At 49.8% G+C, this 24494-nt stretch overlaps 1 protein-coding gene across 3 annotated transcripts in view; it reads left to right on the top strand.

Annotated features, from left to right (window-relative positions):
- Nucleotides 1–24494, top strand: part of LOC133126843 (arf-GAP with coiled-coil, ANK repeat and PH domain-containing protein 2-like) — a 53632-nt gene that overhangs the window by 6885 nt on the left and 22253 nt on the right. For all 3 annotated transcript variants that reach the window (XM_061239268.1, XM_061239267.1, XM_061239269.1), the window contains exons 2-9: nt 5375–5432; nt 6722–6841; nt 8428–8481; nt 9640–9698; nt 10668–10851; nt 12481–12525; nt 13621–13716; nt 20400–20474. In XM_061239268.1, the coding sequence (XP_061095252.1) occupies nt 5375–5432; nt 6722–6841; nt 8428–8481; nt 9640–9698; nt 10668–10851; nt 12481–12525; nt 13621–13716; nt 20400–20474 (691 nt within the window). The remainder of the gene's footprint in view (nt 1–5374; nt 5433–6721; nt 6842–8427; nt 8482–9639; nt 9699–10667; nt 10852–12480; nt 12526–13620; nt 13717–20399; nt 20475–24494) is intronic.

The following is a 24494-nucleotide window of genomic DNA, read 5'->3' as shown; positions in this document are numbered from 1 at the left end:
GACCAGGCTGAATTAAATACTTGTGCTAACGAGGTTAGCGAACACAGAGCTAGCTCCAGTTTAAACACCTCTGTGCTAACAATGCTATAGCTCAGAGGCTAACGCAGAGCTAGCCCCAGGTTGATAAAACATTTGTGCTGACAACGCTACAGCACTGAGGCTAACTCAGCGCTAGCCGCTAGGCTGGTGAACACGGAGAGCCTGAGTGATGTGCGGACAGCTGGCCTTCTCTCTGTGTGGGCTGCCTGGATCCTGTCCTTCTGTCCTGTGCACAGACTGTCACACCTAATCACCACCTGGCTATCATCACTGTTAATATCCTCTTTATTTTCGGGACCTTGTTGAAGTGCAGTAGGTGTGTGAAGGAACATTTCATAACATTTCAGCAACTCTCCTCCGTCGACCTAACAGTCCACAAAAAGTATATTCTTTTAAGCCACTGTCAACACACAAGCCAGTGATTAGCAACCAGAAAGCCAGGGCTGGATTTGGATCTGAGGGCCAGTGTTTATGATCCGTGATAGAAGCCCATTGTGCCATGAAGATCCTTGGGGTTACCTGCAGGATCTAGAGCCTCCAGGTGAGCTGTGTCAGGTGACCCCCATCCATACACAGAATTACACAGCACTGTTCCAGACAGGTGTCCCATGGCATAGACACACAAGGGGGGCTTCTGTAGACCTTTTCACACTGCACTGCAGTTAGCCCTGCGATATCTTGGGTTACCCAGCACTAGCGTATCCCGTGTCAAACAAGTGTTTGTTAGTCCTGGTCTAAGTGTTCACACTGGCTATTTTGACACTATTCTTAGGGATATTTCTGCATGCCCCGGGGCTATAATCTCTCTCTCAGCCCCGGTCTGAGCAGACGTTTGCGCGCATTCCTGGGTGTTCTGGCTTGATTCGGAGCTCCTCCTGTCTCTGAGAACGGAGCGCTGTAGCACTGGCCTTTAGCCCAGAGGCTGTGCTGGCCTGAGTGGGCTGTTTCCTCCGAGTGTGCCTGGGCTGATTTACTGAGCCCGGCAGTGGGGCTGTTTATTGGGCCCTGAGCGGTTCCTCTTAATGAAACGCCTCAAATCATTAACCGGCCGAGCCGGGGGTTCTGCCCAGACCCGCTTCCTGTCCTGTTTTAGAGGGCCTGAAATTGGCTCTATAAAACAGGCTGTAGCTGTGGGTAACACAGAGCATTTATTTTGTGAATTTAAGGGTCTTGTTTTGTGTGAAGTTTCTTGGCCCTTTTTTTAGCAGTGTCAGCATGGTCCGCAGACATTGTGGTGCGTATCCACTGATATAAAATATTCTCTTTAAAAATGCATTTTGTATTCTCCATTCCTAGTGCTTAATATTTTTTAATGAGCACATAACTCAGAACAAAAACAAAAAAAGAACTAACTGTAATAGGGTTGATTACATCATCAGCCTGAATGGCAGTTTCAATGGGCATCTGTGCTTTCTTTGCTCTTTGATGTTTCTTATGAATGCCAGTGACCTCATTCACACACTCACACTCTCTTGTGCGCACACACACACACTCACACACACTCACACACACACACACACACCCACACTCTTGCATACACACTCTCAAGCACACACGCACGCACACACACACACACACACACACATGCACGCACGCACACACACACGCACACACACACGCACACACACACACACACACACACACACACACACACACACAGTCACTAGTTTGTACAGAAACATGGCCGCCTCTCTCTCACTGTTCTCCGTGTGTAAAGAGCAGTGGGCATTCTCCCGCCCAGCGGAGGGTCACAGGGGCATTGTGGGTAATCAGTAAAGGGGAGGGTCACAGGGGCATTTTCGGTAATCAGTAAAGGGGAGGGTCACAGGGGCATTGTGGGTAATCAGTAAAGGGGAGGGTCACAGGGGCATTGTGGGTAATCAGTAAAGGGGAGGGTCACAGGGGCATTGTGGGTAATCAGTAAAGGGGAGGGTCACAGGGGCATTGTGGGTAATCAGTAAAGGGGAGGGTCGTAGGCTGGGTTTGGAGGAAGTCTCTGTGTTCAGCTGTCAGCGTCCGCTACTGTCGGCCCCCAACGGGGGCGCGGCGACAGGATGCAGCGTACTCACCTGCAGCGCTGCTGAGTGACAGCCCTGTAATGACTCCTCACCTGCTCCCTCTCTCCCTCTCTCCCTCTCATCATCCCTCTCTCCCTCTCTCCCTCTCCTGCTCCCTCTATCCCTCTCCTGCTCCCTCTCTCCCTCTCTCCCTCTCATCATCCCTCTCTCCCTCTCTCCCTCTCTCGCTCCCTCTATCCCTCTCCTGCTCCCTCTATCCCTCTCTCCCTCTCATCATCCCTCTCTCCTGCTCCCTCTCTTCCTCTCTTCATCACTCTCTCCCTCTCTCCTCATCCCTCTCTCCCTCTCCTGTTCCCTCTATCCCTCTCTCCCTCTCTCCTCACCCTTCTCTCCCTCTATCCCTCTCTCCTCACCCTTCCCTCCCTCTATCCCTCTCTCCTCACCCTTCCCTCCCTCTATCCCTCTCTCCTCACCCTTCTCTCCCTCTATCCCTCTCTCCTCACCCTTCTCTCCCTCTATCCCTCTCTCCTGCTTCCTCTCTTCATCCCTCTCTCCTGCTCCCTCTCTTCCTCTCTTCATCACTCTCTCCCTCTCTCCTCATCTCTCTCTCCCTCTCCTGTTCCCTCTATCCCTCTCTCCCTCTCTCCTCACCCTTCTCTCCCTCTATCCCTCTCTCCTCACCCTTCCCTCCCTCTATCCCTCTCTCCTCACCCTTCTCTCCCTCTATCCCTCTCTCCTCACCCTTCTCTCCCTCTATCCCTCTCTCCTGCTTCCTCTCTTCATCCCTCTCTCCTGCTCCCTCTCTTCCTCTCCATCACTCTCTCCCTCTCTCCTCATCCCTCTCTCCCTCTCCTGTTCCCTCTATCCCTCTCTCCCTCTCTCCTCACCCTTCTCTCCCTCTATCCCTCTATCCCTCTCTCCTCACCCTTCTCTCCCTCTCTCCCTCTCTCCTGCTCCCTCTGGATGAAGGAACAGCTGTCCTCTCTGCCCGAGAGCTGCTCCTGTTCAGTCTCATTTAACACGGTCATGTTGAATTTGTCCCCTTCTTGGTGCTGTAGATCATGCCTCTCTCGTAGTCTCACACGCTGTAGTTACTGACTTGGCCTATATTTGCTCTGTGAACTTTACTTTAATTGATTGGCGCGCCCCAAAATCGCTTGTGCTGACTTGTTTTGGCCAAACACAAGTCTCTGCTATCTTAAGCGCTGTCAGAGGTGAACTTTGGTATGAGTCCCGTGGTGCAAATAAGACTACATTTTACTGCTATTTGTGTCAGCCTTGTAAAGATTAGGTTAGGTATCCAATATTTATAAGAGTTACTTTTTACCTAAAGTAATGTCTGGAGGTTGTTAGCTGGTCGTTAGCCTAGCTGGTTGTTAGCGTAGCCGGTTTGATGATCGATGTGTTGCTGTGCTGCTGCATTGCCCTTCAGACAGGTACAGGGCTTTCCCCTCTGTAGCCGCATCAACCTGATTGGCTGCTTTGATCTGCACTGATCGGATGTAGTGGATTGCGGTAACCTTTGTGTTTTTTTTTTTTCTTCTGATGATAAATCCTGCTTCGTGTGTTTGTGTGTGTGTGTGTGTGTGTGTCTGTTTTTGTGTGTGTGTGTGTGTGTGTGTGTGTCTGTTTTTGTGTGTGTGTGTAGTGTTTGTGGGCGGGGCTCCGGTAGTGGTGGGCGGGGCCACGGTAATGGGGGGCGGGGCTCCGGTAGCGGTGGGCGGGGCCACGGTAATGGGGGGCGGGGCTCTGGTGTTGGGGGCGGGGCTCTGGTGTCGGTGATCTCACACTCATGCAGATCTGCTGAGATGAGTTTCCTGTAGGAAACGTGTGCGGGGTCGTGTGCCAGCAGGGACTATAATCAGATGATCTCACAACATCCGCCAGTGACCTCACTAATGAGGTGATCACCCCCCCTCCTCCCAACAGTTCATTCCCCCCCCCCGGGTGGAACTTTGCCTGCATCATCCGGCTATTTCAAGATACTCAGATACAGCCCTGTGACGTTCTTCCCTCTATCCCTCCCTCCCTCCCTCCCTCCCTCCCTCCCTCTCTCTCTCTTCCCTCCCTCTGAAAAGGGAGTTTTCTGTCCGTTTGACCTCTTCATGGTGTCGATAGGCAGACTTCCTCTCTCTGCACTACATTTGAATCTTGTAGAAGCTCTTTTGCAGAGGGACTAACACATCTTCTGTTCTGTACATGCACAGGGCTGTACACTAATATTTTCTCCAAGCAGCTTGTTGAAAGATTTAGGAGCGCAGTTGCACTAGTGCATCCCATTTAGTAGATGCAGTAATTCTTTTTCCACTTAGTCTGAGGTGGAAAATCCAGGTTCAGAAAGTAAAAGTTCTGCCCAGTATTTTGTTTGTTCTTGGGTGGAAGAAACACACGGCAGGACTTTTACTTTCTGACCCCTGGACTTTCCACCTCCGGTGTCTGCAGTGGCAGGGTTTCGGCTTTCCTCTCTCAGATAAGGTCTCTGATCTCATCCAAGTGTGCGCTTAACCTCAACGCCCTCCTCTGGTTTGTGAGAGTGGGGCTGTATCTATCGGGCCTGTCTGAGTCCCACACTGCACACCCGTGGGCTGAGTCAGCCTGCTGTGGGTACAGACACTCACACTGAGGGGGATCTTTCACTCCCGCGTCACACGGGGGAAGCTGGGAGATCTGGGAAAGGATTTCAACTCTTATATGAACTTTGTTACACTGTGTCCTTCTCAGCCATAACCCGTTGACTGGTAAGATCGCAGATATGTGATTAGAATGTTCTTAACTCAACATGATGTCACAATCACTGCTGGCGACTGAAGGCAGTGGAGTTCTAGAACACTGATTTGGTATTGTGAAAACACTCCGACATGCCTGCTCTTCAAAGGGGTAAAAGACAGATTTGCCTAAAACCTCAGTGCAGTTTTTTAACGATCTGCAGAAAAAGCGGAGAGAAATGTTTGAAATTCACACAGAGAAATGAAGTTTCTCTGACCTCACTCCCTGCTGTTGCTCACACTCCTCAGATTAGCTCCAGGAATAGCCTTCGGACTCCCTGTTTTACACTTTTTTTCTCTCGCCAATTTGTCATTGCTATTCTTAGAGTATGGTCTCCTTGCAAATGTTTGTATGTAACTGTTATCCACTGGCGCATTCTGCCAGCAACCTCCGAAACTCGAGTTGGAGATGACCTCCGACTTCAAAGCGAATATGAGTTTACATTTCTTCTGTAGGGAGGCCTTTGTGTACGTGGAGCTCAGAGATTGTGTTGTGGAGCAATGATCACTTCTCTAACAGACATGTCTCTCTGTCTGTCTGTCTGTGTGCAGGGCCACCATAGAGGAAGTAGAGGGAGATGTGGGTGAGTTGGAGTCCAAGCTGGACAAGGTGAGTCACACACACACGCCACACACCACACAAGCAGAGTTCAGACAGAAGGGGTCAGAGGTCAGAGGTCACTCATGCTTCAGGCGCAGCAGGAGAGGATTGGACCCTGACCTCTGGCTTGTGCTACATTCTGATTGGCTCCCGCTGGATCTGCGGCTCACTACGAGGTCACTTCCAGCTCCTTGTTCCCAGGTGACTCGTCACTGTCGGGAGAAAGCGTCGGGTCACTTCCTGTTTGGGTTGCTGGAATAACACCCACACCGGCTGCTCTAAAGCATTACACTGCGGTTCAGTGCAGGATTACAGCACAAATCTAAACACGACGGTGCTTTTATTGCACCAATAAAGAGTTCTGGGGACCAATGTCTGCGTTAACAGAGTAAATGTACTACAAACGAAAACATACTTCAAATTAGATGCATTTAAATGATGTTTTTAGGGTCTTGCTTGTTTGGGGTTATTGCATTTCTTGTTGACTAAAGCAAGAAAATCAATGAAATGGAGTCGCTGGTGATTTGGACACCGAGAATGACACGACTCCCTGAAGTAACCCTTATTCATCCAGCTAATTGAAAAATAAAAATTCCGTTTGTATTTATGTTCGGTAAAGGTCAGCTGACAGCTTGGTGTGAGGTGAGAATAACTCCCAACGGTCACATGACTCACCCACAAAACCCCACACGTAGCCATTTTGGCTCCTTCCTGTGTCAAGTGCTCAGAGGGCAGTTTCTCTTCCTCTTTGTATTGTGTCTGGGAAGTACAAGTTAAACTCTGTATTCTGGACTTCCTGCTGGTCAGTAACGAGCCTCTCTTCTGAGCGGTGTATGTTTAGCGTGGCCGCTACGCTGGGTGCTGCACTCGTTACTCAAACCCTTGAGTAAACGCACAGCGGCGTCTCTCCTGGCCGCGAGGGATAGGTTAGGTCAGCGCGTGACGTTTTGTGGGAAGAGGCTTCGATGTGTCGTTCAGCAGTAACTGATGTGCTCTGACCAGACTCGTGTGAGAAGCTTAGGAGGGAGAGTGGGACGTGTGTCTCACATCTGTACTGATCTCAGCACACCCTGCAAGCTATGGAATACAACCCCACATGTGTTCCTCTTTCTGCTTCTCTCTCTTCTCCTCCTTTCATCCCTCTCTTACCCTTCCTTCCTTTTTTCAGCGAGTAAAGGTCTGTCCCCCTCTCTCTCTCTCTCTCTCTCTCTCTCTCTCTCTCTCTCTCTCTCTCTCTCCCCCTCTCCCTCTCCCTCCCTCTCTCCAGACAGTGATGTATTTCCCTCTCTTCCTTATAGCTGGTGAAGTTGTGCATTGGGATGATTGACGCGGGGAAGGCCTACAACACGGCCAATAAGCAGTTTGTGGGCGGGATCCGGGAGCTGGCCCAGCAGTCTGCCAGTGATGAGGTCATCGAGGTAAACGGGCGTCGGGGATGTGTGGCCTACCGGAAGTCTGATCTTCACACCGTCAAGATCCTACACACTCGCACGTGCACACTCACAAACACACACTCACACACACACACACACACACACACACACACACACACACACACACACACACACACACACACACATATGTCTATTCACACACACACACACACACACAAACACTCACTCGCACACAAACACACTCTCACACACACTCACTCACTCACAAACACACACACACACACTCTCTCACACACACACACACACACGCGCGCACACACACACACTCTCACACACACACACACATATATTCACACACACACACACACACACACACACACATATATGTATATTCACACACACACACACACACACACACATATGTATATTCACACACACACACACACACACACACACTCGCACGTGCACACACACAAACACACGTATATTCACACGCAAACACTCACATGTATACTCATGCATGCACACACACACACACACATGTATATTCACACACACACACACACACATGTATATTCACACACACACACACACACACACACACACACACACACACACACACGCATATGTATATTCACACACACACACACACACACATGTATATTCACACACACACACACACACACACACACACACACACACGCATATGTATATTCACACACACACACACACACACACACACACATGTATATATTCACACACACACACACACTCACACATATGCTCACACATGCACACTGTCTCACACACACGCACACACACACATACTCACAGAAACACACACACACACCCACACACAGGCTGTTAGACAGCTTGCATCCCAGTTCTCGCACCTACAGATCAGAATAGAAATCCAAACAGATTGAGTTCCCACACACACACACACACACACAAACACACAAACACATGCACACACGCACGCACGCACACACGCAGACTCTATCCCTGTCACACAGACTTCCTCTCTCCTGGGCTGCTCCGTAATTAGAAAGAATCCACCGGTGGAGGAATTTTCCCAGAAAGCCCTTGTGATGCAGCATGTCCAGCGAACACAAAGGAAATATTCATCACACCAGCCACACTGACAGCTCCAGCCCTGTGCTCAGAAACTCACAATTATTACTGCGTGATTTCCCTTAGTGCAAGTCACAGGTGCTTAGCCATAGTTGCCACTTATGTCAGTGAGAGAGGCCATGTCTTTTATTTTTCATTTATTGCAGAAGTGACATTTTTCACAGCACAGCAGAGTGGAGTTTAAATATGATATTGGATAAGGCAATCTGCTGTTTTTCCTGTACGTAGCATTTAATTTACAGAAGTGCATAATGTTTAAGGAAGGCTGGTGCCTGAGGCTAACAACGACTGGCAGTATTTTAACCAAAAACCCCAGTCTGAGGCTGATAAATGTTGGGTATCTCTGGCCATACCCCACACTCTGGGCTTGTGCGGTTTCTCCGGGAGCTGTTCTACAGGCCACGGAGAGAGATGGAACAGGGTTGTAGGATTTAATTTAGTTTAGTCACCATTTCCCGCTCCTTCTCCTCCCACAGAGCAGTCTGACCAGGTTTGCTGAAAGCCTGCAGGAGATGATCAACTACCACACGGTGAGCAAACGCCCGCGTCGAGCGTGGGTTTCACGCGCCCTGTCTCCGTTAGCGCGACTGCTTTCCGCGGGGTTCACTCCGGCCGTGGGTGTGCCCGCTGTGTCCTCCTCCGCTCACCCAGTCACCGAGACCTCGCCCATCACAGATCCAAACGTTATCTGCCGCCCGGTCTTCAGGAAGCTCATCTGGGCTCGGCTGGTCTGGTCTGCTCGGTGCTCCGTGATGCAACAGGCCTAAGAAGCTCCACACACTCTGAAAAACCATTACTAGCTCGAGATAATTATTATACAACATTATCACAGCAGCCAGAGTCTTAGAGGCCATTATGAAACAAGGATTAAAGACCACTGAGCGAGCTGTGTTCTCTCTCAGTAATGAGATTAAATGTGACCCGCTGAAAGAGCAGGGCTTTTGGAACATTCTTTTTTTTTTTTCAAAATTCTAAGTCAGTGTTCTGGAACTCCGCTGCTTCCGGTCGCCAGTGGCGATTGTGACATCAGCATTAGAGTGTTCAGTAAAGGACGTTCTGATCACATGTTTTTGTGACGTCACGCCGGCCGGCGTAGAGGATCGACAGAGCCTTCAAAATGGCCGCTTCCTGGGGGAGTTCTGGGAAGGAAGGCTGGCGTTCGGCCTGTTTTATCGGCTCATGAGACCCTGCTGCCTGGGTCGTGTCTCCAGCCCTGGAAAGCCCTGGGCTTATAGCCTTAAGCCGTGACTCACAGTCAGGCTCGAGTATGGTTTCAGTGCTCATTGAGTGTGATCTGTGGTTGAAATGGGCATTGACTGTGGTTGGACACATGGCCTTTAGTCATGCGGCAGAGGCAGCTGTTTTTAGGGGCCTTGGAAACCGCAAACTGCGTCTGTTGTCCGTTCTGTTTCAGCTTTGTTATTAAATGCTGCATTGGATTTTTTTTTTCTCTTTTTTTTCCCGAGAAGCATAAAGACATAGCCGAAAAACCTGCCGTGATTCACTGATCACAACGTCCAAAACGTCTGCCCACTGTTTCTCAGTACCATTTGGAAATTCTGTGTGTCTTTGCCTTAATGCATCACAGCTTAGTGTAGTTCATAGTTGTTATCTGCAAGGAATATAATGGCAATTGCATTGTGCTGTTTTGATGTACGCGCGTCACAAGGCACGTTCTTCTTTCTCAGATCCTGTTCGACCAAGCCCAGAGATCCATCAAGTCGCAGCTGCAGACGTTTGTGAAAGAGTGAGTACTTCTGATTTCACCTCCCAAAAACACCGTGAAATGTTTCAGATGGAGATTCACGTCAAACTTCTTCCCCCCTGGCCTGCGTTATTTCATGCTTCAGTTGATGTGGTAATTAGTTTGGGACAGAGAGCCCCACTGTCCCGCCCCTGAGCCAAACACCCCACCAGCCCCCTGACCCACAACAGAGGGCTTCTGGAACATTCCCACTGGGGTCTATCTGTTGAGTCATGGCTTTAGCAGTAGTGAGTGGGTGTGGGTGTGTGTGTGTGTCTGAGGGAGTGTGAGTGTGAGTGTGAGTATGCGAGTGTGTGACTGTGTGTTTGTGTCTGAGAGTGTGTGTGTGCGTGTGTGTGTGTGCGTGTGTGTGCGTGTGTGTGCGTGTGTGTGCGTGTGTGTGCGTGTGTATGTGTGTGTGTGTGTGTGTGTGTGCGCGTGTGTGCGCGTGTGTGTGCGTGTGTGTGCGTGTGTGTGCGTGTGCGTGCGTGCGTGCGTGCGTGCGTGCGTGTGTGCGTGTGTGTGTGCGTGTGTGTGTGTGTCTGCGTGTGTGTGTGCGTGTGTGTGTGCGTGTGTGTGCGTGTGTGTGTGCGTGTGTGTGTGCGTGTGTGTGTGCGTGTGTGTGTGCGTGTGTGTGTGCGTGTGTGTGTGTCTGCGTGTGTGTGTGCGTGTGTGTGTGCGTGTGTGTGTGCGCGTGTGTGTGTGCGTGTGTGTGTGCGTGTGTGTGTGTGCGTGTGTGTGTGCGTGTGTGTGTGCGTGTGTGTGTGCGTGTCTGAGGGAGTGTGAGTATGTGTGACTGTGTGTTTGTGTGTGTGCGTGCGTGCGTGTGCGTGCAGTGATGTGGGCTTCTCATCTGTTTTTCTTTCTCTGCCGTGAACCAGAAACCTTATGCTCTTGAGTCTCTTGGCACGGTTCTATTGACCGCACGCTCTTAATAACGTGCTAACGTGCTACCCTGGCGCTGTGTCCCAGGGACCTGCGGCGGTTCAAGGAGGCGAAGAAGCAGTTCGACAAGGTGAGCGAGGAGAAGGAGGCGGCGCTGGCGAAGAACGCCCAGGCGCCCCGCAACAAGCTGCACGAGGTGGAGGAGGCGTCCACCATCCTGACCGCCACGCGCACCTGCTTCCGCCACATCGTCCTGGACTACGTCCTGCAGGTCAGCCCCGCCCGCTCCGCCCGGCCCCGCCCGCCCGGCCTGCCCCGCCCCGCCCTGCCCCGCCCGCCCGGCCTGCCCCGCCCCGCCCCGCCCTGTGTGGCCCCGCCCGCCCCGCCCCTCCTCCCAATCAGCTTAGCCCCACCCCTCCTCCCAATCAGCTTAGCCCCACCCCTCTCTGCCTAGACCCCCGCCCCGCTCCCAATCTAAACGTTGTCCTGACGCCCTGGGTGCGTCCCCTAAAACCCCTCCTGTATCCTCCTTTCCTCCACTCGTTGACTTCTGCTGTCCTCCTTTCCTCCACTCGTTGACTTCTGCTGTCCTCGTTTCCTCCAGTCACCCCTCAAGTGGATAATTAGCTCTGTACACAAACTGTGGTTTAACCACGGTCCGGCCCACAGTTAAACGTTAGGCTTCATTCAGGGATACAAGAGCAGTCTTCAGCTCTGATTCAAAGCTACTTAACACATGTACGTACATTTAAATCTGTGCTAATGACATAATTTAGTGCAGTAGTCAGGACTTACCGTACCCATCCTAGTGTATCGGCTGTCATGAGACGGCTAACGTCAGGATAAACAGGATTTATTTGCTTTCTTGGACGCTTTTGGACGTTTGAGTTTTGACTGTAGTTGTGTTGTAACAGGCTGTCTGCCTTTGAGAAGCAGAGGTGGGATTACTGGCTCAAATTGCATCACGTTTCTTCCTCCGACGGCGGTTAAACGCGACGCCGTGTTCGTTTTCTCTGTGCCAGGGCCGGTGGAAATGTGCTGTTCAGAGTCTGTTCCCAGAGCACTCGGAGGGGAAGTGATCTTAAACGCTGGATGTGATGTGGTGTTAGTAGCGGTCGCTGCTTGCTCTGTTGAAATATGTTTTTTGGCCTGTGTAACACGTAGGCAATATTGGTGCACTGAAATGGTCTAAACCCAGAGTTTAGAGAAGTTGGCCTAACGGTGAAGTGGGTAAGAGCTGTGTGTTTCTGCCTCCTGGTGGCCGGAGGGGGGAACTGCATGTTAGTGAGCAGTGTGCAGAGACGCACACTGGATTAAGTGCCCCACTCTCTTGAACAACACAGCGGTTTGGAGATGTATTACTACATAAACAAACACGTCATTGACCCATAAAGATTAAGAATATTTTAAAATGACCATTCTGTTTGGTGTTGAAAAATAAAAAAATTCTGACTAATAACTAAAAAGTAGTATGTTAAGAAACTCATGCTGTAGCCTCATAGATTTTGCTGATTTCAAAAGTGTCAACAGATTTGTGATCAGCTCAAGGGTACCAGAGGAATTTCCACTTAGGAAATGATTGGTTTAATTCAAGATGCGCTTGTTAATGACCCTCCAGATCCCAGGCCTAGATCCCTCAAGTTTCATCATGGAGAAAATGGTTTACGGTAGTGTGTGATGTCATCGTGAAAACGATGTGTTGTGGTATATGATGTTACATTACATTACATTACATTACATGTCATTTGGCTGACGCTTTTATCCAAAGCGACTTACTCTTGATTCATAGTTGTCGTAGTATGAACAACTTGTCATAATAAAATGTGGTATGGCGTGTGATGTCGTAGTGAGATCAATCGCTCACAGACTGAAATGTTTGCTCTCTCCCCCCCCCTCTCAGATCAACGTACTGCAGTCCAAGAGAAGATCCGAGATCCTCAAATCGGTAAGTGCTTCAGTTAGATAGATACTTCTTCCACAGTCTGGTCCCTGATGAAAGTTTGAAAGCTTGTCAGCTTCTCTCTCTGCATTCCTGAAGCCTGCCCTCCGTCCAGATTCACAGTTTTCTGTTGTTCTCAGACCTGGGTCGGATACATAATTGTTTTGGATTCAAATACTCGTATACGCTTTACTGAGCTTGTCTGGTGTATTGGAACCTATGAAATACCCTCAGAAAGTGCAAACCCCGCCTTCTGGTCCTCTCGGTTGGCTCAATTGCACCAGGCAAGACCTATCGAGCGCTGAAAAGTAATTGAATCCGAAGTAATTACGTATTTTAACGGAATCACGGCCACATCGTCAGAACCGTGCGCACGGCTGCAGAGTTAAAGCACATCCGTCAGATACCATGAGCGCCACTCTCTCATCGCTCAGATCCCTCCGTCACGTTTATGCTGCAGACCCAGTCGCTCCAACTAACACTGATGAGCTAAAAGTGGAACGGAATCGCTTGTTTTCAGCAGGCTTGTAATATACGTGTTGAAAATGTTCATCACTGTTTCACCAACAGGCATGAAACACCCCAGAATATATGTAGGCTGCTTAGTTTTCTTACATTGTCATTAGTGACAATTTTACATTACATTGCACCTATTTAGCTGACACTTTTTATCCAAACTTACTTACAGTTGATTAGTAGCAGGGGTCAATCCTCCTGGAGCAATGTGGGGTTAAGGGCCTTGCTCAGGGGCCCAACAGCTGCACTGATCTTCTTGTGGCTACACTGGGGCTTGAACCACCAATCTTCCTGGTCCCAGTCATGTACCTTAGCCATTAGGCTATAGCACGTTAGCCATTAGGCTATAGCACGTTAGCCATTAGGCTATAGCACGTTAGCCATTAGGCTATAGCACGTTAGCCATTAGGCTATAGCATGTTAGCCATTAGGCTATAGCATGTTAGCAGCTAGGCTACAGGCTGCTCATTTTACTGCGATTGAGTCCAGGGCCGTATGGATGGACCTCGGTGGGGTCTCTGTGGGGGGTGATGGGTACTGCAGCTCTGCGCCTCACCTGGGCGTGCCCCTCTGTCTCTGTTTCAGATGCTGTCCTTCATGTACGCCCACCTGACCTTCTTCCACCAGGGCTATGACCTCTTCAGCGAGCTGCAGCCACTCATGAAGCAGCTGGGTGGACAGGTGAGCCTTTACCTGTCGGTCTGTACACACCTTTACCTGTCTGTCTGTCTGTACACACCTTTACCTGTCTGTCTGTACACACCTTTACCTGTCTGTCCATGCATACCTTTACCTGTCTGTCTGTACACACCTTTACCTGTCTGTCCATACACACCTTTACCTGTCTGTCTGTACACCTGTCTGTCCATTCACACCTTTACCTGTCTGTCTATACACACCTTTACCTGTCTGTCCATACACACCTTTACCTGTCTGTCTGTACACACATTTACCTGTCCATGCACACCTTTACCTGTCTGTCCATACACACCTGAGAGAGAACTTTACCTGCCTGTCCATTTATTTACATAAATCAGTAAAATATGTAGTGCTCATAGCTCTGTATATGAGCTGAATGTGTGAAGATGTAGAATCACTGTGTTAAGTACCAGAACATTATAGGTTCCAATCCCAGGTGGGACTCAAACTGCTTCAGTAAAAACTCAACACGGTCAGTGGATGTAATGTTAAGTGTGTGTTGCTGTATGGTCTGGGCCCTGGATGAGGATATTACTTTCGGAAGGACATCGTAAAAGGGTGAGCCTAATAAGGGTTGTTTCCGAGAGCAGGCAGGACGCTGCCCGTCTTATAAACGATGATTCACAAGCGGTTTCTATTTTCAATAGAATTGATGATTGTGTTGCCGGAAAAGATGATTTCAGCGCCAGAGGCGCATGGAAGTTTTCCATGTTTGCAAGTTCGCAAGCTCGTGTTTCTCATATTATTATATTGCTTTGTAGGATTCTTGTTCATCTTTTATACAGTAAATATTACTTTTGATATACTTTTGAGTCATGACCATCTGACATCTGACACATAGGGGCGACATGGCTCAGGCAGTAAGAGCAGTCGTCTCATTGGCTCAGGCAGTAAGAGCGGTCGTCTCATTGGCTCAGGCAGTAAGAGCGGTCGTCTCATTGGCTCAGGCAGTAAGAGCAGTCGTCTCATTGGCTCAGGCAGTAAGAGCGGTCGTCTCATTGGCTCAGGCAGTAAGAGCAGTCGTCTCATTGGCTCAGTCAGTAAGAGCGGTCGTCTCATTGGCTCAGGCAGTAAGAGCAGTCGTCTCATTGGCTCAGGCAGTAAGAGCAGTCGTCTCATTGGCTCAGGCAGTAAGACCAGTCGTCTGGCAGTCGCAGGGTTGCCGGTTCGATCCCCCGCCCTGGGTGTGTCGAAGTGTCCCTGAGCAAGACACCTAACCCCCAAATGCTCCTGACGAGCTGGTTGCTGCCTTGCATGGCAGCCAATCGCCGTCGGTGTGTGAGTGTGTGTATGAATGGGTGAATGAGAAGCATCCATTGTACAGCGCTTTGGATAAAGGCACTATATAAATGCCAACCATTCACCATTTACCATTGTGTGATGCTCTGGAGGACCTTGGAAAGTCCCTCTTCTATAAGGTTTCTACACAGACAAACCACAGAAGAAGTCCTATCCCTTCCACTCTCTCTGCGTAAGCACTCTCTCTCCGTTCCACTGTCTCTGCGTAAGCCCGGGATCCCTCAGGGCGAGAGGGGGCGGGTCTCTGGGGCAGCGGGCGGGACACATGCCATATATGGTGTTGCCGTAGTCAGCTGACAGACAGTGAAAGCGGTCGATTGGTGGCTGGGGGTTTCCGCGCGATTCGCGGAATGCTCGGCGTGTGTTTATCAGTAAGCCCCGCCCCCGTGTGACTCCACGAGGCGCCTGGGGTTCGGGTGGGGTCTGCAGACCTGGCCCGGCCCCAGCTAAGCCCCGCCCACCCCCGCCCTCTCTCGCTCCACAGTCAGAAGTTTCTGTAAGCGCTGGGCGAGCCTCACCACTCCGGCACCGAGCGCCGGCCCAGGACATCTGCGAGGAAGTGAGAGAGGGCGGGGGAGGGGGGCGGGTGAGGCGGGGCGCTGCCGGGGGCGGGGGAGCCTGGCAGTGTGGCTGTCGGAGGTTAACAGGTTGCTCAGGCTCCACTTCTGTCATAACTGGGACTACGAGGAAGAGAGCAGGTCGCGTTGGTAGACTGTAGAGCGATAGCAGAAGGGAGAACTGGTAGACAGTTGGTAAAGGACTAGCAGACAGTAGAGATCTGATAGACGGTTGGTGGAGGACTGGACCCTGAGCTTCACTGCTGGGACTGACACCCCCTGACCCCTGACCCCTCTCGCCATGAAGCTGAAGAAAGCGGAGAGGCTGTGCCGGGAGCTGTGGAAGAGCTGCCCTCAGGTCAGTCTCCATCGCTGCCTGTGATTGGACAGGGCCACAGGGTCTTCTTTCGGATTGGACAGGGGGGACAGTGTCTCTCTCTTTCTGATTGGACAGGGGCACTAGGTCTTCCTCTGATATTTAGACAGCGGAAATGGTATCACTCTTTCTGATTGTGTATTGGATTTATGCTCATGGCTTTACAACTGATCCTATGTGAATTGTACCTTATCCTACCTATTCTTTAGTTTGTTCCATGACCTTTTTGTACGTCGCTTTGGATAAAAGCGTCTGCTTAATAAAATGTAATGTAAGTGTTATGTAATTGGTCAGCGGGGCACGGTCTTATATCTAGCTTATATTTTTATTGGTCCCTATTATATATGCAGTGTTCCTTAGTGCAGACGGTTGCTTGTCAGTCATCCTGTTCGTTCCTGACGGCTGTCGCTGTGCAGGAAACTGAACGTACTGTAGTCTCACGTGCACCAATCCCGTCTCACATGCACTAATGCTGTCTTTCCAGTCGTGGTGGATGTTTTCTCACCCGGGAGGAAACGGTGAATAATTCCCATTCGGCAGAATGAGGAAGCTGGTCGGGCTGAAAATACCCTTCTGATTTAAAGATGCAGAGGCGGCTGTGTGTCATAGTCTGATCCCTAGAGCTGGTCCAACAGTAACTGCTCTGTGATGTCTGGGGTTTAAAGTGAGCCCTACTCTATGTGATGTCTGAGGTTTAAAGTGAGCCCTACTCTATGTGATATCTGAGGTTTAAAGTGAGCCCTACTCTATATGATGTCTGAGGTTTAAAGTGAGCCCTACTCTATGTGATATCTGAGGTTTAAAGTGAGCCCTACTCTATGTGATGTCTGAGGTTTAAAGTGAGCCCTACTCTATATGATATCTGAGGTTTAAAGTGAGCCCTACTCTATGTGATGTCTGAGGTTTAAAGTGAGCCCTACTCTATGTGATGTCTGAGGTTTAAAGTGAGCCCTACTCTATATGATATCTGAGGTTTAAAGTGAGCCCTACTCTATATGATATCAGGGGTTTAAAGTGAGCCCTACTCTATGTGATATCTGGGGTTTAAAGTGAGCCCTACTCTATGTGATATCTGAGGTTTAAAGTGAGCCCTACTCTATGTGATATCTGAGGTTTAAAGTGAGCCCTACTCTATGTGATGTCTGAGGTTTAAAGTGAGCCCTACTCTATATGATATCTGAGGTTTAAAGTGAGCCCTACTCTATGTGATATCTGGGGTTTAAAGTGAGCCCTACTCTATGTGATATCTGAGGTTTAAAGTGAGCCCTACTCTATGTGATGTCTGAGGTTTAAAGTGAGCCCTACTCTATATGATATCTGAGGTTTAAAGTGAGCCCTACTCTATATGATATCTGAGGTTTAAAGTGAGCCCTACTCTATGTGATGTCTGAGTTGACCGCTTTGTGAAAAACCATGTGTGGCTGGTGTACCAGTAAATGTGGGCTTCACAGTGTTAATATAAGGAGCGTTTATTTATGCTTGTTTGTACATGTAACCTCTTAGCTGGAGTTTACCTCACAGTTCAAACAAGACCAGAAACAAGATGTACTTAGCACCATCACTTTTTTACTTTATGATAAAAAATTTAAAAAAACGTTGTTTCTTTCAAACAGTGGAGTGTTTGATTTCAGTGGGCTACAGAACGCTTGAGAATGCGACCGGTTCTAGTCATGAGTCTACAGGTGTTGAAAGCAGGGCTGGTGGGCCAATGGTGTCTGTATTGGCCCTTAGATAGACTGTCAGTATTGGCCCTTAGATAGGCTGCAGAATGCCTGCATACCTCCCCATGATGGGAATAAACCCGTACTCTTATCATTATGTAAAAATAAGAGGTGTCAAAAACAGCTATGCGTATATGAAGCGAAGCATTGAGGTTTGTTTACAGGTTTGCATTCAGTACATTGTAGAATCTCTGTGCAGAATGTCTTCTGGTGAATGCAGGGTGGAATGTGTTGTGTGTGATTTCAGCTTTCCACGTTTTACGCTTCACCTCAGTTCTGACGATGGTGACTAAAGCAAAAAAAAAAAAAAAAAAAAAAAGCCCCTTGAAGTTCTTTAGAAGACTGAGGGCCTTTTGGCTGTGGGTTATTTCGGGAATCGGTCATCATTCTCCTGTAACAGAGGTCCTTTCGCTGTGCAGAGTCCGGTCTGGTTGTTCTTCAGAAGTGGAAAAACATGTCCACATCTGATGGTGCCGCCACCCTGGCTGACTGCCAACTTCCCGGTTACCAGAAAGAAAAGAAAAAACTGATTCTACTTCAATATGAGAGAATATGGGATCTTGCTTCATACTTGCATCCACTGTTAGTCATTGGTTGCTACACCTTTTCTAGATTACTGGGAAATAGATTTATTTTGAGTTCAAATGTTTGGAAATATAATACTAGGTAGTTTCTCCTCCCTCTATTGTTCTGCTTGGGAGGGGAAGTGAATTCTCATCTGTCATTGGTTTCCCCAATGAGATGTGAATATTAATATTTCAGCGCAAATGTTTACACGGGTGACATCTGTGCCAAAACCAACTGCATGATACCGTCTGAGGGCAGTCTAAACATTACAGCCTGGGTGAAGGGGGGGGGGGGAGGATTCTGAGAATATCCCACAGACACTGAGGTCAGGGGTGTTAGGGGCCAGCCTGTAGTCTCGTGGCTAAGGTGCATGACTGGGACCTGGAAGGTTTGTGGTTCAAGACCCAGTGTAGCCATGATAAGATCAGTGCGGCTGTCGGGCCCTTGAGCAAGGCCTTTAACCCCACTTTGCTCCGGGGGGGGGGGGGGGGGGGGGGGGGGATTGTCCCCTGCTTAGTCTAATCAGCTGCAAGTCACTTTGGATAAAAGCATCAGCTAAATAGCGAATTATTGTTATTGTGAAGTAAAAGTCGGGTGGTGGTTTGTCTGACACGGTGGAAAGCCCTGTAGTAATTTCCACGCCGTCAGTATTGCATCACCACCATTGTACAGAACTCCAGGAGCTCTCCGACCTCCCCCGGGTGTGTTCTAACCACATTGCCTGCTCTCCCAGAATTCAATTTCAAACACTTCTAAAACACCAAATGATCCGGTTTGCTGGTTCCTGTCTATTTTGGAATTGGCAGCTATATGAGTGCTGATCCCTGTTTACCTGCGAGACACATTGACGGGCTGAAAATAGACTGCAGTTCTCGGCTTCATCGAACGCCTTCTGGTTTTTTTTTATTTCTGCCGTGCTCCAGGAGCGTCTCCACCTGTGCGCTTTAAGGGAAAAGTGTATGATCTTTCATGCCCAACTCCTGACTAAAGTGTGATTACCTGCAGTTATAGTATACTGTGCATCAGGCCACTTGGGTTCTTATTTTCATACTTGACGAATACGGATTTACAGCTGAGAACATGGATTCATAAATATGTCCAAACTCTGAAGTGCTCAGTAATTCTTTAATCTAAATTATTAGGGAAAGATGTTCTGTGCTGAGGTATACGTTGTTTTGTTTACATTGCAGTGTCTTTAATGCAATTATCCATGCTGTTCTTTTATCCGTTGTTTTTGTATTGGAATTGAAATGACGTCCGCCATCATTTTGACATATGGAGGCTTGGACTCACATTATAGACGTTATAATGAGGGACAGCGGGAGGTTTGGACTCACGTTACAGACGTTATGATGAGGGACAGCCGGAGGTTTGGACTCACGTTACAGACGTTATGATGAGGGACAGCGGGAGGCTTGGACTCACGTTACAGACGTTATGATGAGGGACAGCGGGAGGTTTGGACTGACGTTACAGACGTTATGATGAGGGACAGCGGGAGGCTTGGACTCACGTTACAGACGTTATGATGAGGGACAGCGGGAGGCTTGGACTCACGTTACAGACGTTATGATGAGGGACAGCCGGAGGCTTGGACTCACGTTACAGACGTTATGATGAGGGACAGCGGGAGGTTTGGACTCACGTTACAGACGTTATGATGAGGGACAGCGGGAGGCTTGGACTCACGTTACAGACGTTATGACAGCGGGAGGCTAGGCCTGGTAGCGTCTCTGAGGAGCCCGGTTACATAACCGCGCTGCTGCCTGGCTCTCCTGTCCCAGGACTCCGTGACAGGCCCGTCCCAGCCTGGAGAGGAACAGACGGGAGTGAGTCACCATCCTGCCCCCTCCTGCAGATCCCTCCCCCCTGTCTCTGATCAGAGCCACACTCCCCTTCTCCACACTCTTCCCCTCCTCTCCATAACATTCCACTTCTTTACAAGGAAACTTGCCGTTGATTAGACTGAGCAGGGGCCAGTCACCCCTGGAGCAGTGCAGGGTTAAGGGCCTTGCTCTTGGGCCCAACAGCTGCACTGATCTTAGTGTGGCCACACTGGGGCACCACCGTTCCAGGTTCCAGCCAGGCACCTCCTCTCCTCTCTCCCCTCCTGTCTGATGGCTGTCGTTCTCTCCTCTCTTCCAGCTGGACCAGCTGATGGTGGTCGCAGACAAGGAGAAGAAGGACATGGAACAGAAGCACTCCACCATCCAGCAAAAGGTACGGAGGTCCCCCATCACCTGGCAACCCATCATAACCCATAATCTGGCAACCCATACATTTCACAAATCACTTGTCATTCGCTTGGCAACTATTGCTAGCCCATCACCTGGCTGCCTGAAACTGTATGGAGGCTATGCCCCCCCCCCCATCACCCAGCAAGGAGCCCCACTGTGTGGGGATTCTCGGTGCCTCTGATCCCTCTCAGGGCTGAGATCCAGGGGATTCTGGCAGAACCTGCCCGGCCTGATCCTTCCTGCAGGCCTGTGGTCTAAGAATAGCTTCTGTTTCAGCGACTCCAGCATCCAGCTGCCCAGTAATCGCATCAACAGCACAGAACACAGAAAGCAAACAAACCCAACCTGACAAACCTATGCTTTTCAGTATAACTCCAGTCCTGGAAGGACTGACCTCCCATGCTGTTTTTGTGCATTTAAGTATTTTATTTGGCTGTGATCGGTTCAATTCAGTACACGCAAGTTGACTGCTGATGGAAAGGAAATTGACATCTCTGCTCTAGAGGGGATTTAAGATCTCTGCGGTAGACGATTTGAGATCTCTACTCTAGAGGAGTTTGAGATCTCTGCTCTAGAGGAGTTTGAGATCTCTGCTCTAGACGAGTTTGAGATCTCTGCTCTAGACGAGTTTGAGATCTCTGCTCTAGAGGAGTTTGAGATCTCTGCTGTAGAGGAGTTTGAGATCTCTGCTCTAGAGGAGTTTGAGATCTCTGCTCTAGACGAGTTTGAGATCTCTGCTCTAGAGGAGTTTGAGATCTCTGCTGTAGAGGAGTTTGAGATCTCTGCTCTAGAGGAGTTTGAGATCTCTGCTCCAGAGGAGTTTGAGATCTCTTCTCTAGAGGAGTTTGAGATCTCTGCTCTAGAGGAGTTTGAGATCTCTGCTGTACAGGAGTTTGAGATCTCTGCTCTAGAGGAGTTTGAGATCTCTGCTCCAGAGGAGTTTGAGATCTCTGCTCCAGAGGAGTTTGAGATCTCTGCTCTAGAGGAGTTTGAGATCTCTGCTCTAGAGGAGTTTGAGATCTCTGCTGTAGAGGAGTTTGAGATCTCTGCTGTAGAGGAGTTTGAGATCTCTTCTCTAGAGGAGTTTGAGATCTCTGCTCTAGAGGAGTTTGAGATCTTTGCTGTAGAGGAGTTTGAGATCTCTGCTCTAGAGGAGTTTGAGATCTCTGCTCCAGAGGCGTTTGAGATCTCTGCTCCAGAGGAGTTTGAGATCTCTGCTCCAGAGGAGTTTGAGATCTCTGCTCTAGACGAGTTTGAGATCTCTGCTCTAGAGGAGTTTGAAGCCGTCCCTGCCTCGGATCCTGGATCCTGGATCCTGGTTTTGCTCGTTGTGGTGGCAGTGTCCCTTGCAGAAGTTGGAGAAGACATTCTGTCCTTTTCACCCAGTGATTTATAGACTTGTTAATTTTTTATAAGCAGGACGTCACAGATACAAAGCTCTGTGCCAAAAACAGGGTGGCTGCAGCTACAGCAGGTTCTGCAGTGTTTGGGGCAGGGCTTGGAGCGGGGTTTGGGGAAGTTTTTGGGGCAGTGTTTGGAGCAGGGTTTGGAGCAGGGCTTGGAGCGGTGTTTGGAGCAGGGTTTAGGGGGTGCTGGGTCGGTTGTATCGGTCCTCTGCATTATTAATGTGTACAGGAAGCGCTGAGCTCATTTACAGACCAGCAGGGGCGGAGCCAGTTCTGCCCTGATTCACCTGCCACAATGGGGGGGGGTCAGGTAACAGCGAGCAGTCAGGTAGCAGCATGTCATTCCTCTAACCCCCCCCTGATCTGGGGCACAGCCAGGTCTGAGATTCAAGGGACTTAATTTGTCACATGATCATACTTATGTACAGTGGTATGTTGGTGTGACATGCTCCTCCTCCAGGTTGGGCAATAACATGAAGAGTACATAAGTAAAGTAATGGTACTGTGCAACACTAAATAATGAGGTAGGCAAGTAAAATATATACACACATAATAAAATATAAGTAATAAAGGGTAAAAACTGATCTGGGGAGAGGGGTTCTAGGACAGGCAGAGAGAGGGCTGGTCAGCTTCGGCTGGCGAAGGTGATCATGTGATCTGTGACCCCACCCCACACACCCTGCGCCATAGCAACACGCATCATCCCTGCCTGCAGAATGTCCGCATCCATCCCTGCCCTTCTCTTCCTCCATCTCCCTCCCTCTCTTTCTCTCCTCTGTGTCGCTGGCTCATTCTCCTCCCCCTCCCTCTCTCTCTTTCTCCCTCCTTTCCCCCTCTCTCTCCCTTTCTCTCCCTCCTTTCCCCCCCTCTCTCTCTCTCCCTCTGTCCTTCCCTCCCCTTTTTCAATAGGATGCTATTTTTGTGTCTTTCATCCCGTCTCCCTCTCCTTCTCCCTGGGTCTGAATCTGCAGTTTCTAATCTGATCTCTCTCTCTCTCCCTCCCTCTCTCGCTCTCTCTCTCTCCCCCAGACAGTGCTGCAGGTAAGGCTCTCTCGCTTCCTCTTATCTCTGCCCTGCTGGGACTGTCCCACAGCTGGACCCCTGGGGTGTGTGTTTTATTTAGGGGGCAGAGAGAGGGGTGTGTGTTCTGTTTAAGGGGCAGATACAGGGGTGTGTGTTCTGTTTAAGGGGCAGAGACAGGGGTGTGTGTTCTGTTTAGAGGCAGAGAGAGGGGTGTGTGTTCTGTTTAAGGGGCAGAGAGGGGTGTGTGTTCTGTTTAAGGGGCAGAGAGAGGGGTGTGTGTTCTGTTTAAGGGGCAGAGAGGGGTGTGTGTTCTGTTTAAGGGGCAGAGAGAGCGGTGTGTGTTCTGTTTAACGGGCAGAGAGGGGTGTGTGTTCTGTTTAGGGGGCAGAGACAGGGGTGTGTGTTCTGTTTAGGGGTCAGAGACAGGGGTGTGTGTTCTGTTTAGGGGTCAGAGACAGGGGTGTGTGTTCTGTTTAGGGGGCAGAGACAGGGGTGTGTGTTCTGTTTAGGGGTCAGAGACAGGGGTGTGTGTTCTGTTTAGGGGGCAGAGACAGGGGTGTGTGTTCTGTTTAGGGGGCAGAGACAGGGGTGTGTGTTCAGTTTAGGGGGCAGAGACGGGTGTGTGTTCTCTTTAGGGGGCAGAGAGAGGGGTGTGTGTTCTGTTTAGGGGGCAGAGACAGGGGTGTGTGTTCTGTTTAGGGGTCAGGGAGAGGGGTGTGTGTTCTGTTTAGGGGGCTGTAGCAGTATGCGTGTGGAGGGTCTACCAGAGCAGACCAGTGAGTCATGTTTTAACGCCGGAATTCACACGGGTTTAAAAAAACAAAACAAAGCACACTCCCAACGCTCTGAATCTTAAGCGCGTGACTTGCTGTGGAAAAATGAATGTCTCGTCACCTTGTGTGAACTTCCGGGCTCACGTTCCGACCGGATCCGACGCTCCGTGAATACGAGCCGGGATCGCTGCAGGTGGCTGGACTGTGATCGGGTCTCAGACTACAGCGTGTGTGTGTGTGTGTGTGTGTGTGTGTGTGTGTGCGCGGAGGCCGGCTCTGTAAACCTGACATCGCTTAATGCGTTTGGAGGAGAGGGGGCGGGGCTTGGGGGGTGTGGCGTGCCGGGAGATGAAACAGTCGCATGGAAACGTGTTGTGTGATGGGAAACTAGAGCCGTAATGGTGGAGGCAGCAGCGTGAGGTGGTGTTAATGTTTCATACGGGGGTCGGTGTCAGGTGGAGGGGAAGTGGGAGGGGACAGATATTGGCCACCCCATCGGCACAGCGGCTGAGTTCTTACACATGAGCCAGCACACGCCAGAACGCTTATGCACACACAAACACACACACGCACGCATGCACACAGACAGTTTTTACTCTGGGAGGGGGGAATAGCTTTGGTGGGGTAGAGGGACAGCTGTCACTGAGACCGTCAGGAGTAACATCACACACACACACACACACGCAGACGCACACACACACACCCAGGCAGCAATGAAGATCTTCAGTCGGTTCCACTATGTGTGGTATCTGGTAAGTGCAGAGGGACTGCAGAAGTTATTGATGTCTATTTGTGTGTGAG

Source organism: Conger conger, chromosome 4 (assembly GCF_963514075.1).
Source record: "Conger conger chromosome 4, fConCon1.1, whole genome shotgun sequence".
NCBI lineage: Eukaryota > Metazoa > Chordata > Actinopteri > Anguilliformes > Congridae > Conger > Conger conger.
The sequence above is the reverse complement of the archived record's forward strand: the minus strand, read 5'-3'. Positions and strand labels throughout refer to the sequence as shown.